The sequence below is a fragment of the Xenopus laevis genome, chromosome 3L (genome assembly GCF_017654675.1).
Source record: "Xenopus laevis strain J_2021 chromosome 3L, Xenopus_laevis_v10.1, whole genome shotgun sequence".
NCBI classification, from domain to species: Eukaryota; Metazoa; Chordata; class Amphibia; order Anura; family Pipidae; genus Xenopus; species Xenopus laevis.
The window spans coordinates 88,113,203-88,132,193 of NC_054375.1; the positions used below are offsets into that span (position 1 = coordinate 88,113,203).

The 18,991-nt window shown below is 36.0% G+C and overlaps 2 protein-coding genes across 5 annotated transcripts in view; one reads left to right on the forward strand and one right to left on the reverse strand.

The window, feature by feature from the left end:
* LOC108711222 (cell division cycle protein 123 homolog) overlaps positions 1 to 2,524 on the reverse strand; it is a 61,611-nt gene extending 59,087 nt beyond the window's left edge. For all 3 annotated transcript variants that reach the window (XR_001934870.2, XM_018252731.2, XM_018252729.2), the window contains exon 1: positions 2,385 to 2,524. Coding sequence is in view for 2 of the 3 variants with exons in the window: in XM_018252731.2 (XP_018108220.1) it covers positions 2,385 to 2,458 (74 nt within the window). In the remaining variant the exon portion in view is untranslated. The remainder of the gene's footprint in view (positions 1 to 2,384) is intronic.
* On the forward strand, positions 2,512 to 17,106 carry nudt5.L (nudix hydrolase 5 L homeolog). Of its 2 annotated transcripts, none has more exon segments than NM_001091710.1 (10): positions 2,512 to 2,573; positions 5,068 to 5,149; positions 5,804 to 5,871; positions 8,821 to 8,873; positions 9,295 to 9,402; positions 10,270 to 10,365; positions 11,948 to 12,049; positions 13,441 to 13,449; positions 13,538 to 13,591; positions 14,405 to 17,106. In NM_001091710.1, coding segments are annotated over 9 exon segments (666 nt in total). In that variant the 5' UTR covers positions 2,512 to 2,573; positions 5,068 to 5,083; the 3' UTR covers positions 14,515 to 17,106.
* The last annotated feature ends 1,885 nt before the right edge of the window (positions 17,107 to 18,991 follow it).

The following is an 18,991-nucleotide window of genomic DNA, read 5'->3' on the forward strand; positions in this document are numbered from 1 at the left end:
AATGCCCCACATCTCAATCACACGTTAAAATAGTCAGTGCATGTACCCAGAGTAGCAAATTGTATTTAAAAAATAACGAACCCCAATTGATCGGCTGCACTTTAAAAACAAAAAGTAAAAAATATATCACTAACATAAAACAGGAAAGCAAAGACTATTCATCTAATGACTTAACCTGATCTACTAAATGGTGTAGTAAGATAATCTAAATAGGAGAATCATAGATGTGAAGATTTCAAATCCACCTCAAAACTCATCACTGGTAAATTCTCATTATATAGAGCTTTTGCTGCTTTGGACATCTAAGAAGTAAACTTGTATTGTGTTTAAAGGGAAACAAACATCTACACAAGATTGAGCTATAAATGTGAATCTTTAGCCTGAACTCAGAAACATAGGCCAAGCCTGAAAACGATTAAGAGAAGAGGAGGCCCAGAGAGGAAGATTCCACAGGACAATGTGTAGCCAACGTTTTCATTGTGTGGCTGTTCACTCCAGACCCAAGTAAAGTGGCATAGACTAGTTGATCAATAGCTTAAAGTTACATAGTTACACATAGTTAAATCAGGTTGAAAAAAAGACAAAGTCCATCAAGTTCATCCACTCCAAATGAAACCAGCATCCATACACACACCCCTCCTCCATACCATCACATAAATTATATATATACCCATATCTATATTAACTTTAGAGTTTAGTATCACAATAGCCTTTGATATTATGTCTGTCCAGGAAATCATCCAAGCCACTCTTAAAGGAGAACTAAACACTAAAAATGAATATGGCTAAAAACGCCATATTTTATATACTGAACGTATTGCACCAGTGTACATTTTCAGCTTCTCTATAGCAGCAATGATCCAGGATTTCAAACTTGTCACAGGGGGTCACCATATTCGAAAGTGTCTGTGACACTCACATGCTCGGTGTACTCTGAACAGCTTTTGAGAAGTTAAGCTTAGGGGTTGTCGCAAATTATCAAGCAGAAAATGAGGTTTGCCTGTAATAAAACTGATGCTACAAGGCTGATTATTAAATGATGATGCTAGTTTCACTGGTTTCTGTGCTGCCATGTAGTAATTATCTGTATTAATTACTAATCAGACATATATTGTGACATTTATATTCTATGTGTACTGTATACTGTAAGTTGGTCCCTCAGTAAGTGACAGCAGCACAGAGCATGTGCAGTAAATCAGCAGAAAACAAGATGAGGAGCTGCTGGGTCATCTTCAGAGGCACAGATCTTTACTGCTAAAAGACTGTGGTTGCCTTGGGCTGCTACGGAAGCCCAAAACATAATGTACAACATTTCTAGCCGACTTCTTTAGTAAGCTTTAGTTCTCCTTTAAAAACATTAACAGAACATTAACAGAATCAGCCATCACACCTGGCAGTGCATTCCACAACCTCAATGTGAAGAACCACCTACTCTGCTTCAAATGAAAGTTATTTTCCTCTAGTCTGAAGGGGTGACATCTGGTGCAGCGATAAACTTAATGGGTAAAAAGGTCCATTTTCCAGATTGCTGCCCAGTTTTACAACTTAGTCAAATCACTCTGCAAAGTGGCAGCATCCTGCATAGAACCTATAGTTCTGCACAATTTTGTATCATCAGCAAAAATAGAAACAGTATTTTCAATGCCCTCCTCCAGGTCATTAATAAACAAGTTGAAAAGCAAAGGAACTAGTACAGAGCCCTATGGTACTCCACTAACAACACTGGTCCAATGCGAAAATGTTTAATTAACCACCACTCTTTGTAGTCTATCTTTTAGCCAGTTCTCTAACCAGGTACAAATACTATATTCCAGGTCAGCATTCCTTAATTTAACCAGTAACCTTTTGTGTGGCACTGTAATGAAAGCTTTAGCAAAGTCTAAGTAGATGCTCATCTTCTCATAAAAAGAAATTAAGTTAGTCTGGTGAAACCTTCAAAAATCTTTCCTACCACTGATGTCAGATTTACTGACCTAGAGTTTTGAGGTTGAGAACGGGATCCCTTTTTGAATATAGGCACCACATTAGCAATTCGCCAGTCTCTCTGCACTATGTCAGACCTCAATGAATTCTGAAAAATGAAATAAAGCGGTTTGGCAATCACAGAGCTAAGCTCGCTAAGTGCCCTGGGATGAATACCATCTGGCCCCGGTACTTTGTTTATCTTAACATGTTCTTGTCACTTTTAAATCTCCATATTTAAAAAATTATTTTGCAAAAAGTTGTAGTGATGACACTAAACGCTACCTTTTAAAATAGCAATGTACATCAAAAGTTAACTAGGTCATGTCAAATTAAAAGTATCATGCAAGGAATATATGTAAAAAAAAATCTGGTATCAGTATCTCTTTAAGGTCTAGTAAAATATTTATTCTTCTACTTACCTCCTGATACTAAACTTCTTGAACCTAGGATACCACTGACTGAACTGGCAATTTAACACTTGCTCCTTCTTCATGCTGACAATATCTGCACCGGAAGTGTCCGACTTTCAAACTAATCCGGGTTCAACAGGAGCCAAGTCAGACGGTCCTCCTGGAGAAGTGTCAGAACAAAATCCTGAGTAAAAAGAGGTATGTTTTTAAAAGTGTTATCTGAAACTACAATCTGCACAAGATATGGTATAGAAGTACAGTCAGGATGCTTGCGTCTTAAGGGTATATATCCAACAGAAACGCAGAGTTACGGTAGCAACTTACTCTAATAACATTATAAAGAGTTTTGATCTCTGAGCAAAAACGCTCCAGCACAAAGCAAAATACACAAGACAGTGTAATATACGACTACGATATAGACTATAAACAGGCACCACATGCAATATACGATTACAGTTCCTGCATCTCAAGCCTCGTTTTGAGTCGCCACACTATTTTGTAAGTAAAGTGTTTGAATCCAATTCGAGTCTTGGATTGCACTATAGGATCAGCTGATTGGCTGTGGTGGAGAGGGTGGGGCTAAAGTAGTGCGTGTCACTGCTGGGGTTTTTATTGTGGGCTAGTATTTGGCAGTGACCTGGTCGTATCAGCAGGTATGGGAAGTAGCGATGGGATGCATGTATGTCCAGTACTGTATCTGCACTTTGTGTGGTATAATTCGCGGCCTGCCTTTATCTGCAGTGCCTTATTTCCCTTATTACGTGTTGGTCAAAGATTATATTTTCCATGCACGGACAATAAAGCACGTGGTCTACAGAACATTTCTTCTCCGTATATTATAATTATTATGTATTTGCTGAAGATTATGTACTGTAATGAGTTATAGTGCCCAATGCCATAGTTAAATGGGTAGTTCACTTCCAGGTTAACTTTTAGTATGTCATTCGAATGGACAATTTTAAGCAACTTTTCAATCTTAATTATTTATTTATTTATAGCTTTTTAATGAATTGCCTTCTTCTTCTGACTCTCTCCAGCTTTCAAATGGAGGTCACCGACCCCATTTAAACAACAAATGCTGTGAAAGGCTACACATTTATTGTTATTGCAACTTTTTATTACTCGTCTTTCTGTTCAGGCCCTCTCCTATTATATTCCAGTCTCTCATTTAAATCAATGCATGGTTGCTAGGATTATTTGTATCCTAGCAACCAGATAGCTGAAATTGCAAACTGGAGAGCTGCTGAATAAAAAGCAAACTAGAGAGCTGCTGAATAAAATGCTAAATAACTCGAAAGCCACAAATAATAAAGAATGAAAACCATTTGAAAATTGTATCACTCTCTACATTATACTAAAAGTTAATTTAAAGGTGAACAACCCCTTTAATTATATTTATAGCCATCCAAAAATATTCAGCCCCTTGACCAGTTCTCTCCTTTTACTGAAATACAAATACTACACTGAATGCCATTTTTATTTAAAAGCACTAAAATTCTTAGGTTCTGATTTACTAAGTTTCGAGTGAATTTTCGAAGTACGAAAAGTTCGAATTTGGAAGTAATTTTTTGGATACTTTCGAAGTACTGTCGCTTTAAAAAAACTTCGACTTCAATACTTCGCCAAATTAAACCTGCCGAATTGCTATGTTAGCCTATGGGGACCTTCTACAAACTTTTTCTAAGTCTTTAAACATCGAATAAAAATCATTTGATTGTACGCTAAAATCGTTTGATTTGAACGATTTAATCGTTCGATCGAATGATTTTTTTTCGATCGTAGGATTGTCAAATTTGGTGAAAAAACTTTGAATTTGATGTTTTTCAATTCGACGGTCGAAGTTTTTTATACTTCGAAATTCGACCCTTGATAAATCTGCCCCTTAATGTCAAATCGTTTTCTGTTAGTAAAAAAAATAAAGATAAAAAATTTAAGTATGCTGTATGCAAAAATATATAATACTTAATATTTTTATTTTGACCTTTTGCAACAACAACAACAACTTTATGTATCCTGAATACATGCCATGAATTGCAGGAATCTTGTTTTAGTCAGCTGGCACTACTGTTCTGTTAATATAAACCCTTTGTGTAAGACATCTGGTTCAATTACAGTAATACAGGTATCAGACCTGTTATCCAGAATGCTTGGGACCTAGGGTTTTCTGGATAAGGGATCCTTCTGTAATTGTATCACTGTACACTTTGTTTACTAAATATTTAATAATTAAATCTATTTAATAATTTAAAGACCCATTATATTATTTTTAAACATTTTAGAGTCTATGGCAGGTGGCCTTCCTGTAATTCTGAGCTTTCTGAGCTATACCTGTATAATATTCCTTTTTATGTATATGTATTTATACACTTTTATGTTCCTTAAATAGAAGGATCCCTTGTATAATAGGTAGTGTTCTTTAAGTTCAATAATTATGCTTTAAGGTAGATTGGCTAGGAAGTCATTGGGTCTAAGTTGAATCCTTTTAGTCCTCTGTAGGTTGTACACGTGGCTGTACATATTTGCCAAAATTCTTCATGGTTCCATTATTATTCAGCAGAAGGTAACCCATGAACACATATTACCCTTCTTAAAATATTCTAAGTTCATAATTAATTGAGAATAATAATTTGAATAATATCTCTGGTTGGATTTGCTTTTTTTCAAATCAGTTTGTATCTGTCTCCCTTTAAAGAAACTGCACTTAGACAATGGAAAACCAGATTTCAGAAGACCCACCTCCAAAAGTTTGCAAGGACACCATACTAAAAGAGGAGGTATAGTATTGCTTTTTAACACGGATATTGAGGAAAGTATACCCTCTTGTTTACTATGTGTTCAATTAATGAGTTTGAGCTGAACATTCGTTTTGCATATTGTAATTGAAGCTACTCCAGGTTTGGTGCTCAAGAACTAACAAACATACTGAAATCAATACTTAATAGCTTTCTACAGAGAAGTTTCTTTATTTGAATACAAGAAAATTGATGACAAAAGTACCATCAAGTGTCATTGTTCAAGATGCTTGTATTACATTTTTCTTCTGAAAACACATGCTGGAGTGGTTTTACTGGTGATATATACATAACCTAAAACTGATGACACATAGGCAATTTTACTGGTGGATTTAAAACTACTAACGTTACTCAATATTAATGTTGACAGACTGATGCTCAAATAAATCGCCCCCATAAGCATAGAAAATAAGTAATACCTTTCTCCCTGCATTTCTTCTAATGCTGTTTCTAAATAACAAGCAGCTAATTTCAGCTAGTTCCTGGTCTAATGTGAAGCTCCTCCCTTATTATTTTCGGCATAGATGGTGATGGTCTACAGCAGCCCATGTGCCACAGGCCTAATATTGCTGCTTTATACTTTGGTCATCTTTTTCAGTTACCAATCTGTTTACTTTATTTACCTTTGTGTTTTAGACCCTCTTGAAAGGAAAATGGTTACAGCTTGCAGAAACAACATATGTCGATCAAAATGGACAAACCAGGTTAGTCTATCAGTTACTCATGTGAATTAGAAAATACTCAGAGCTTATTTACAAAGCTACAGACCAGGGACAAAGTGCAAAATGGTTGCAAGCCTCTGTTGTTTGCACTTTGTACAGTGGGTTGCACCTGCAGACGCAGTTCTTTTCACACGTTGAATGGAGCACCAAGAGCTGCAACCTCAAACAAGCCCTAATGTATAATTACAAAGCAACACTGTACACATCATTTTATATAAAGACATATATGACATGACCTGGATTTATATAATTTTTTAGAATAGACCAGCCCTCTAGTTTATTGCGTGCACAAAGTGGTTCTCCTCATGTGCTTGAATATGTGGGAAATAGAGTTACAAATGTTAAGCAGTAAATTACTTTTAGTAGGGTTTACTTAAAAGAAACTCGTGTTTCAGGAGTAGGGTGGGGGGCATGACTTGGGCTTAAGGTATCTTTGCCCTTTGCTGACCTGTAGGAAGGAATGTTCATTATAAGCTCAATATAATAAACAATAATTTACTATACAAACAATACTTTATTAATAAATAAACAATACTGCATGCAACGTAAAGATAATTAACATTTTAAAAATATATATTTACAGTTATTTTAAAGAGTGCCTAGAATAATATTCCTTTCTCCCTGCATTTAGTCTCATTTCTAAATCACAAGCGGCTCAATTCAGTTCGTTCCTGGTCTAGTGTGAAGCTCCACCCCATTTTCTCTGACTGTGAAGACAGCCAAAGAGGTTTCTACTGTGCACCTCTTGGATTGTCTTCACATTCAAAGATAGAAAGAGAGCTCAGAAAAGGGGACAGGGCTTCATGCTAGATCAGGAACTAGCTGAAAATAGCTGCTTGTGATTTAGAAATTACATGAGACTGAATAAAGGGAGAAAGTTATGTTATTTTGGGGGCAGTTTAGTGGTATTTAAAATAAAAGGCTTACTTGTTATATAACATTCAGACAGCTTTATATAAAAGAGGTATTATAAACTCTATTCTATTTTCTATGAAGCTCAATTGAGCACCCTGGCCTAGATGCAAACAGGCCCAGGATCGGCATTTCATTCAAAACCCAAAAGAATTCAGAAGTATTTTGCTCACCCATTACGTAGTGTGGCATGGGTGCAGCCGCCCAGAGCCGGAATCCACCAGAACACCAATACAGACAACCGTACCAGAAGAAGGTGGTGTAAAATCTCATATTGTATTTTAGCTTCCATTAAAACATAACAAATCTTTGTTTTAATTCTCTGAGGGCCCAAGAAGATCTCTTCTATACTCCGAACAGATAGTTTTCTTATAATTACCCCATTACACATTTTAAAATGCCCAGCCAGGGGTTCCCTGACTTCTGGTATCATAATGCAATGGCCTTTCTTACCCTAAATTTGAGGACCCACATGTTAGTTCTAAAGAGACATATTCTATGTCTCTTAGAATAAGCTGTATATTTATTGCAATATTTGTATTTTCTTTTTATACTTTTACTATTGTAAAAATGTAAAAGTAGACCTATATAAAGTAATACATACAGACATACATTCTTGTTCCTGGAAGAAAAGAGCCACAGTAGTTAATGTGCACAATTTTGTAAGATGTTCTGTCTTATCTAAACAATGATAAATGATATGAAGTGATAATGATAAAGTGTAGCCACACTTTAGTACAGAAATGGACCAAGATATGTGTACACACCCATATGTAAAATTAAAGAAAGAAATAGGTTTCTTTTAGATACCTGTATTTCAAGACCTTTTGTTTACCTGTCTGGTGAATTTTTAATATTATTATTATTATGAATTATTAGTTTAAACTGCCAACATATAACACGCAGTGCTGTACAGATGGGTACTTCATGACAATCGGTTTAGATAAATATTGAGACAGTGGGTCATTACATATATTGTCATGTTTTTTTGGTTGTTTAACAGCCCATTAATATCAGATTTCCCCAGTGAAACAGATAATATCCCAGAAAAATAAACACTTAGGGGCAGATTCACTAACTTCGAGTGAAGGATTCGAATGAAAAAAATTCGAATTTCGAAGTATTTTTTGGGTACTTCGACCATTGAATTGGTTAAATTCGTTCGAATTCGAACGAAATCGAACGAATCGAAGTAAAAATCGTTCGACTATTCGACCATTCGATAGTCGAAGTACTTTCCCTTTAAAAAAAACTTCAACCCCCTACTTCGGCAGATAAAACCTACCGAAGTCAATGTTAGCCTATGGGGAAGGTCCCCATAGGTTTGCTAACCTTTTTTTGATCGAAGGATTTTCCTTCGATCGTTGGATTAAAATCGTTCGAATCGTTCGATTCGAAGGATTTAATCGTTCGATCGAACGAAAAATCCTTCGATCGATCGATCGCAGGATTAGCGCTAAATCCTTCGACTTCGATATCCGAAGTCGAAGGATTTCAATTCGAGGGTCGAATTTCGAAGTATTTTTAACTTCGAAATTCGACCCTTAGTGAATCTGCCCCTTAGGGTAGGTTAGGCATGTTTAACATGCTCTCTAAATAACACAAGACACCCATTTGAGGAAACATAATTTCAGAAATCTTTGGGACACCCCTGGCTTTCTTTCTTTTTCAATAATTTTTATTGGAAATTATATTAAACAACGACATATCACATAAGAACAATACAAGCATGCATGGTCTTACTATATGTGTCCAATATGTGTCAAATTTGCCTTTGGCACCTGCCATGTTTCTGTTAAAATATATTTAAATATATTTTTTTCAAGTTATCAATTTTTTCTTTGCAATTTGTATGGGTATCTCTCAATGAAATGATTTATTGAGACATCATCTAATTTACATACAATACAGTTTTGCCTGAGTACAAAATAGCTGTCACAGTTTCAAAGGTATACTGTGAAAGGAATTTAAAATTGAGAGCTCAGTAAATATGAATAACTTATATGTCTCTTGCCTTAGAACCTGGGAAACTGTAAAACGAACAACAAGGGGTGAAGGAAGTTTGGCTGATGGTGAGTTGATGAAGAACTTTTTATTTAAAGGAGACATATATCTTATGTTGCTCAGCTAGATGGAACTGGACTGTAGCAGCATATTATCAAGGATTAAAGCAAGATGGAACTGTGTTCTATCAACTGTAAAGGTTACATTTTAAAGCAACACTGCACAATAAAGGTTTTCTTCCAGTGCCAGAATTTTAAATTATATAAAAAGGATCCTACAATGAAAATCTTATCTGCTGTGTTTACACTTACCCGTCTACATTATGAAGGCATTAAACAAATTTTTTGTAGCTGTAGCAACCTAAGCCACACTAAAGCTCCCTTCTGAAAAGTTGATTGCAGGATATGTATGTATTATGTATAGTATTTTGTATCTTAGACTTTATGGTATGTCCTTTTACACAGTATGATTTTTTTAATCTTTCTATAGGTGTAGGAATAATACCTGTCTTACAGAGAACTCTGCACTATGAGTGTATAGTGCTCATCAAACAGTTCCGACCCCCAATGGGCTGTTACTGTCTGGAATTTCCTGCAGGTTTGTAATTATTTCATAGTTAAACTACAGCATGATATCAATGCATAGTTCTTGCTAATGAGACTATTAATTAAAAAAAATAACTGGTAGGTCTTAGGCAGATTGTATTTTCGGGCTACAGTTGCTCTAAACTAAGTCTAGAAAATATCTAAAACATAATTCATGACCGCAATAATTCATAACCACAAATGACTGTTTCTGTGACCATGTTGCAATTGTCCATATAGTGTAGAAAGTTCTTGGTTGTGCTTGCATTTCATTGCATTAGTGTTGAATAGTTTTTGCACTGTAAAGCTTTCATATTTTCAAGCAGCATCAAAGTGAATTACTGAATTTCATAAAATGTAATTGTTTTATGATATCTTGACTATGAGGGAAACAACAGAGTACAGCCGTGTAACATCATTTTTTGTATGCTGAACGCACCATGCTTCTTTCATAATTTCACAAATGGTGCTGTATATTTCTCAACATAAAGATTTGTGGTTAAGTATTCCGCAAGTTAATTTGAATGTGTTATCAGGTAAAGTAATTTTATTTTTATTTGAGAAAAAGTATTTGTATACCAACAACATTTTTGTTATGCTTTGTTAAAACTGTTTAGTTTAAAATGATCTTTAAACATGGGCCCCTGTTACTATGATTCCAGGAATCACAGTAACACACTTGAAAACACGTTACAAGTAAAAGGGAATCCTTAATGCTACCCTGTTTTAAGAATTGCACAGTAAGCTCTAATATGCTGGTTAATATTGTGTTGCATACAACAATTATAAAGAAACACAGGGGAAAATGGTAAAACAAAATGCTACATGCTTTTCTTCTAATTCTGACCCAAGTAACTGTTCTGTTTTCCTTTTGTGTTAGGACTCATTGATGAAAATGAAACTCCACAACAGGCAGCTTTGCGGGAGCTTGAGGAAGAGACTGGGTACAAAGGAGAAGTCATTGAGTGCTCCCCAGGTAGACGGGGCTATCAATTTAGTACTACCTCTGTGACATATTCCTTCAGTCACTAATTGACTAAAAATTTTAAGTGGGTCGTTTACTTAATATACATGTTTTAAGAGCTACATTAATCAGTTATTAGACATTTAGGGGCACATTTACTAAGGGTCGAATATCGAGGGTTAATTAACCCTCGATATTCGACCATCGAAGTAAAATCCTTCGACTTCGAATATCGAAGTCGAAGGATTTACGCAAATACTTTGATCGAACGATCGAAGGAAAAATCGTTTGATTGAATGATTAAATCCTTTGAATCGAACGATTCAGAGGATTTTAATCCATTGATCAAAGGATTTTCCTTCGATCAAAAAAAGCTTATGGGGAAGGTCCCCATAGGCTAACATTGTAACTCGGTAGGTCTAAACTGCCGAAGTAGGTAGTCAAAGTTATTTTTTTAAAGAGACAGTACTTTGACTATGGAATGGTCGAATATTAGAACCATTTTTAGTTCGAATCGTTCGAAGGTTGAAGTACCCAAAAAAAAACTTTGAATCCTTCACTCAAGCTTAGTAAATGTGCCCCCATAAAGAAAAGTTGACCTTAGGCTTGGGCGAATTTGACCCGTTTCACTTTGCCAAAAATTTGCCACCAGCGAAATGTCGCCGGCTCCCATTAAAGTCTATGGGCATCAAAAAAAATTTGACGCTCGGAGAAAGTTTTTTCTTTCTTTTTTTTTTTTTGACGCGAGACGCCATACAAGTCTATGGCCGTCATTTTCGCGGCTAAAAAGTTAGCTCATCCCTAGTTGACCTATTTACAATCGTAGCTTGGGTATTGGTCAGTTATAAGAAAACACTTGTGTTTCCTTGCATCAATAGCTTTTTTTGTCTGGGATTTTTTTATTATTGTGTTCATTTAAAAAACATTTTTTTTACTAGGATTGAAGTGGCAAGTTATTTATTTTCTGAAAAAAATGCAAAAATGCTTGAAATTGTGGGCAAGTTACAGAACTTAGGTATGATTGTTAATGAATATCTGTTTGATAACTTTTATGTGAAAACAATTACTGCATCTTCTGCCCTTTCAAGTTTTAAGCAGGAAATTACCTAAACTCATAAGGGCAGATTTATCAAAGTGTGAAAATAGAGCTGACCACAGAAAAACATACCCAATTGCTATTCATTCCTATGGGATTTTTCAATGCATGTTTATCAGCAGATGATAGAGTTCATCATAAATATGGTGATAAATACGCTTCTAAAAATCCCAGAGGAATGAATAGAAAGTGGGTGAGTATTTCTGAGGTGAGCTCTAATTTCACTCTTTGATAAATCTGCCCCTAATGGTCCCCTGTCATTTTGGGTACAGAGAATGGGCAATTAAGTTAGATTAGTAAAGACTTTAGAATAATAAACAAAAGTAAATACATCTTTACACCTCTTGGGTATTATTTTTTTTTTTTACTTTTATCTTTAGTATTAATTCTGTATATGTAATAAAAGATTGCAATAAATTAAAATGTATAATAATGACAACTCAGTTAAGGGATTTCATCTACTTTACCTAAAAGATTTTATGTTTTTGATCCCTTTAGTTGCTTGCTTGGATCCTGGCTTATCTAATTGTACAACATATGTTGTCACTGTACATATTAATGGGGATGACCCTGTAAATAACAAACCTGAACCCAAACTTGGTAAGTCTATAAAAAAAGATAGACACTAGCATATTAACTGTACATGTTTATGTAGTACATATATAGTAAAAGTGAAACATAGAACATAAGTTGCATAACTGATATATGCCCTAACTTAAGGTGTTAATAAAGAGCAAAACTTTTTTCAGGTCAGTTGGGTTTTAGTCTTTAAAAGGTCTTTATTTCTGGGGAACAATCTGAAAACATTGAACTGAAAAAAAGTGTTTTAGAAGGTGAACACCCCCTTTAAAAAAAGTATTGGGCCAGAAATAACCAACTTTGTTACCCAAGATGATCAGCAGCCATAGAACAGTAAAGAGCTGTGCATTTGATTTTGTCCTCCTTAATTTCTCATTTTTATCATTTTGTAGCTGCTCTCCCTGAAGCCATCCCTGCAAATCTGCCCTGGGCAGCAAAACTGTATAAATTGTGTTGACTGGTCTAAGCTAACTGCTAATTGGTTGCTGTAGGTTTTTGCAGTGGTGAAAATTAGCTCTTTCTAAGTAAATATGACCCTTTGAATCATTTCTAGCAACATAAGGCCTTCAAAAAATGGTCATGGTGATGCCCAGATACGCTCAGTCAACGACCACAGGATTTTAGAAAATGCCGCAACTAACATAGGAAATCTTTTTAGAAGGGGGCTTATTTTTCTTTCTGATGATAATTAATGCTTGACTTAAGGGGCTGATTTATGAATTTTTGAAACCACAATCTATTGAAGCCAACCATACTTGGCTTCAAATAAAGTTTACTTTCTATACCACAATGTCAATAGTGGTTGGATATATTGGGATCTGTCTGCTGGGTTATAACTTTCCTGTCATAGTGCTTATGTATCCTTGTTTGTGTAACTTTTTTAATGTAAATTTTATTTATTTTAGAAAAACATACAACACACTGTATACATTAACTTCTTTTGGTGTGTAGCATTTTCATTGCACTTTAGATTTGTCATCCCTTATATTAGCTGATATACAGCTGTTCTGCATTATGTTTTCAACTAAACACCTATACAGGCTGCTTTCATTATGTAGTCGGTAACAAGTGGTCTGGTCTTGGTAAAAATTACAGGATAATTGGTCTGTTCTGATCTGATGCATGGGATCTATAAACTGCAGTGCTTGGGACCTGGGGGTTTCTAGATAAAGGGTTTTAAGTAATTTGGAGCACTATGTTGCTGTGGTGTACCAGGCACTAAAGCAACTAGTCATTTTTTAGTTTAGCTGTATAAATAATAGGAAATAGAATGTATATAATGTGTGTATATGACTGGCTGCATTTTACTATAAGTCTCTGATTTAAAAAAGGGTCATTATTATTATAGTTATGTACTTGTTTAAGTCCAATGCTAAAATCTGTCACTTTTTCTTTCCTTTGTTAATATTTAGCGGATGGAGGTATGACATTCAATTCTTTTATTTTATAATATAAAATCTACAAAACACTTATTTTGCAATCTAAATTTTCAGAATTCTTTATTTATAGAATTTGCTGAAACAATTCTGCTTCCCAGGATGGAACTGCGTAAGCGTATTGACGGTATGTTTTTTTTTTTTACTCTAAATAGTTATATGAATCTCATCACTGCTGTATGCAGTCAAACATATACAGGTATGGGATCTGTTATTTGGAAACCTGTTATCAAGAAAGTTCCTAATTATGGAAAGGCCATCTCCCATAGATTTAATAAATTAATCCACATATTTAAAAATTATTTCCTTTTTTCTGTAATAATAAAATATTAGCTTGTACTCCAAACAAAGATATACTTAATCCTTATTGGAAGCAAAACCAGCCTATTGGGTTTATTTAATGTTTACATGATTTTCTAGTAGACGTAAGGTATGAAGATCCAAATTACAGAAAGATCTGTATCGGAAATTACAGAAAGATCTGATCGGAAAACACCAGGTCCCATACCTGTATTGACATTGACAGAGCCTGCTTAGACAAAGGGGATCACTAGGACAGTTTTTTTCTAAATAAAATCTACTGCCAAAAGAATTTGACATTGGTAATGCTTACTGACAGCCTTTTTTTTAATCATTTTATTTGATTATTATCATTTTGAATGTACATATTCTGATGAATCCAAAATGGGTAAATATATATCTTTCTAGTCCAAACAACCCAATTGCAGTGCTTTTCTGAAGTTTGCCTTTTATAAACATTTCTGAAAATGTTCAAAAATCATTCTAAATCTTAGTTTACAGGGTCTTATCTCTCCCATGTTATTAGGTACCAATTTACAACACTCTAAATATGAATTCCAGAGATCCAAAGAATAGTTGGGTATCAATGTTCTCATTTTCCTTGCAATCCTGTTTAATAACTTGACTCTTATTTTTACAGAACTTGTGGCAAAGGAGAAGCTTGTGGTGGATGCTAGAGTTTATACATATGCCTTAGCCCTGGAGCATGCTGTAGCAAAACCATTTGAGCTCCCATTCCTAAAGGGTTAGCACTGCTTGCATATATATGTCTTCTGGATCGAGTCAAAGCAGAACTGCAAACTGAGCAACATTCCCTAAATAGAAAGTAAAATGGGCTAATGGAATACACATGAACAGAACATTTTAGTAACATAAAGAATCTAAAACTACTGCGGTGGAAGTTTGTGTTTCATGATGTTCCTAGTGCTAAGCGTTTTACCATATTGTTTATTTTCTTTTCTAGTTTTAGTTCTCTCTTGGTTTATAACAAAAGAAAAAATATATAGATGATGTATACAAAGCTGTGCCCCATTGAGTTACTATTTGTGTATTGGGCTTCTGCACTGCCTTGAGCAGTTGTACAGTTTCACATGCATTAGGTACTAACAGGGTAGTGTAAAAAATCATAAATGGAAAAATTATTTGCATAAATAAATTCCCATTACCTATAATACTCTTCATTATACAGTTCTTATGTGAATTTTAATTGCACATGCCTGATTAAATGTCATTAAGAAGTTTTGTTAAATACATTAAGTTTTACAAAGGAAACATTTTTGAATACACTTATTTTTGGTAATTACTTTTATTACATAATAATTTTCTTAAGGGAGAATGAAAGGCAGAATCACTGGGGAATGCCAGTCATGCTAGTGACTTACTTCTTAGCCAGTGGCACTTTTCCTCTAAGTGTCATGCCACTATATTTTGCCACTTTATCAGGGATTCCCTGAGTGAGAGTATACACAATAAAGAACTTCACCAGTGTTGGTATTGTACATGTATACAATGGGTGCAGGGTATGTCTGGGAAATTGAAAATGTATTACGTTGTGCTCAGATAAAATGTAACCTTGGCTATTACTGTTCTTTATAAAAAAAAAAAAGATGTGCCGGCCAAGTGTAGGAATTAAGCAATGTCGTCCTTCACAGTTATTTGGTTTTTCATACTCTTTTAGCAACAAATCTCCAGGTTTTGCTCACCCATGAAGCTGATGTCCCATGCGTACGCATTGTGGTACTCGTATATGTTCTTGGTGGCTTTCAAAATGCCATTGAGATAAAAACAGTTCTTGAATGTAAGTTTGGGCTTGGTTACTATGGCATTTACACTGCAATACTGTAAACCCTAGCAAATAGATCATACATGTAATATACAAAGAGGTTCATTTCCAATACTAAATCAGAAAGCCAGTTGGGAATATTTTTCCTAAAACATGATCAATCTGTTGCAATCATCCATTACACATTCATGTTCCTCTTTACTTTGAGTGCTTGTCATTTACATAATGTATCATGGTACAAGAATATGAGTTCTAGCAAAAGGTGATTCATGACACTCCTAAATATTAGCCTCCACCTATTTACATGTCATTCTGTATGTCCAATATTAGTGAAGGCAATATAAATTTAAATAAGAAATGTACTGTATTTGACAAAGTTGTTGGTATGGGACCTGTTTTTTCGAATGCTCGGGACCTGGGGTTTTCTGGATAAGGTACCTTTCTGTAATTTGGATCTTCATATCTTCACTCTACTAAAGATCCTTTAAACATTAAATAAACCCAAAATGATTGTTTTCCCTCCAGTAAGGATTCATTATATCTTGGTTAGTATCAAGTACAAGGTATGGTTTCATTGTTACAGAGTAAACAAATCATTTTTAAATCTAATTAAAATACATTATATGGGAGATGGGCTTCCTGGAAAAACAGATCCTATATCTATACTTGTTTATGGGTTTTTATGACCAGTTCTGAATGTCAGTTCACCACAATAAATAATCATTTAGTTCTTCCTGCCTAGTCCACAGGCAATATAGTATTCATTTCTGAAAGCACATTGGCTACATGGAGGCTGTCATTTGTTCTTTATGCTTGTGCAACCTTTATTGTCTTGTTTAACAGCTACTAGTAGCAGCTACCAGTCAGTAATTCTCAGTATTGTAGCTGCTACTAGTGGCTCTGTGTGTCTTCACCCTAAAAAGTTTACTCACTGTAAGAGGTTTAGCCTCAGGAAGTTTAATTATGAACATGAAACTGCCTTAAATGTACATTGTTCTGAATGGAATAAGGTTTAATTCTGTGTATTAAATGTAGGGATGCACTGAATCCACTATTTTAGATTAGGTCGAACCCCTGAATCCTTAGCGAAAGATTCGGCTGAATACCGAACCGACTCCTAATTTGCATATGCAAATTAGAGATGGGAAGGGGAAAACATTTTTTACGTCCTTGTTTTGTGACAAAGGCAAGCAATTTTCCTTCCTGTCCCTAATTTGCATTAGGATTTGGTTGGGCCTGGCAGAAGGATTCGGACAAATCCTGAACAGAATTCTGGATTTGGTGCATCCCTAATTAAATGTTCTTCCAGTCTGAGCCATTTGAGTATAATTTAGGCCATATTACTCAGTGGTGCAGTTAGTAGTGTTAAGAAATATGCAGTATGCATAAATTACTGGCTCGTTCAGCTTTGTGTCTTTGTAAGAATGTTCCTTCTAGAGAATTCTAAGCATTTTGAACAAAGTGCATTCTCAGGACACATTTGCTATAGAACAAACTACTTAACTGAAATAAGCTTTATAAATGACTTTTTTTTTACAATAAAAAAAAGTTCAAATGGATATTTGACTTGTTTCTTTGTTGGGGGACATCATTAAATGAGGACTCACATTATTTACTTAAAGGTATCTATTATACAGACATCAGACAGTAAACTTTGAAGTTGTAACTTTTAAGCATCTTCCCAGCAGTTGCACTTGTGCAAATGCTGCAGTGGTAGAACTGCCCATCCCTGCATTATATCCTAAGCAATGAATATTTATTCTGATCATTTAAAAAACTTAAAAATTCAGTGCTGTGAAGTATCGTAGTTTTGTACCTGTTTCACATACAAATGAAAGTGTTGTTGATTTAACCCATCTACCTCCGTGCAATCATATTCATATCCCCCCCTTTTTTCCATTCATCTTGGATAATACTAGTTAGCTGTTCATGGTCTGGGAAACAGGCTGATGACTTGTGTTGTCTCTTAAAAAGAGACAACGTTTCTCCCCGTTTCTTTGGCTTTTGGGACAGGTTTAGTACCTCAAGGATTCCCTTGATAATACTATCTATGTCATGAGGAGTATCCTTATCCCTGCCTTCTTCCTTGTCTTCTTCCTCATCTTCAGATGACTCTTCCGAGGACGTTATCTCACCCTCAGAGTGGAATGATAACTGCTCTTGGGCCAATTCATCTGAATGAGTATTAGCTCCTTTGAACTCCCTGTCCTACCTTCTGCCATATCAGTATCAGTGAGGGAGGTTGAGCTGAGTCTCTGAGTTGGTGTGCCGGTTGTGGCGTGCCTGCAGCAGGTCTAAGCGTGCTGTAATGTAAGCGCCGAGCTTAAAATGGCCACCGGAGTGCATGCGTTCCATCTAGTGTGCATGTGTGAAGCGCGCACGACGAAGAAAGAACTGCGCAATAGTACTGCATGGCGGCTGGGACGCCACCAGAGCCAGGCTACAGAAACTCCTCACCACCCCCTGACAACGGCAGCAACTGCCAAATAGAGGGCGCTAGAGGAGAGCATACTCTGGCTGAAGGAGCAGGGAGGGAGAGCTCATGCGGAGGCAAGGCATGAGAGGGCGGGGGGATTGGAGGCAGGGGGGAAAGAGGGCTAGTGGCAGCAAGAGGGTCCCCCCCCAAGCCAGAACCCGTAGGTACATAAGCCACTTACCCCTCACATTGGCCACCCCATCTGCACTGGTATGCCCAGTGCAGGTATTCATCTGGGTGGTCGGTTATAGCCTGAAGGCTAGGATTTTGACCCCGGTGGAATAGTCCTCGTTGGGGGCTAACCCTTGTAAAAACAGGTAGCCCTGTTTTTGGTGTCAGCCAAAGGCTGACCGAATAATCCATCCTGTGCGATGGGTGTCCATCCTCCCGGGAGCAGGACACTTGTAAAATCGAATACTGTGTTCACTGTGGGGGGTTAAGCCTGCTCTGTCACGCCCCCTCAATTTAAATAATTCAAGTGTCCTGCCTCCGGAGGATGGAGCTTAACCCCATCGTTCCCTGTGTCCCCCTTGAGATGGCAGAGAAAAAACAAATACTGCATCAGAACAAGCTTCAGAATTGCAGTTAACTATAGTCGAGTATTTCCCAAACAATTTATTTAAGTTAATATATATATATATTGCAAAAACGATTCTTTAGTGCGGAGAAAGTTATATATACTTTTTATTATGAAGGGAAACCACCCCTTTAACAACATTTATGGTCAGAGGTAAAAACTAGGGATGCACTGAATTCTGCTTTTTAGGGTTTGGGAAAATCTAGGGCTACAGATTTGGCCAAATACCAAACCCTTCATCTGTGCTGTAGAAGCCAGCGCACCGGAGAAAAAAAACACAAATTTTATTATACAAGTCTTATATAAGGTTTAGGATTCGGTTTGGCTAGGCTCTTGGATTCAGACGAATCCCAAATTGAATCTAGGATCCAGTGCATCCCTAGTAAAAGTA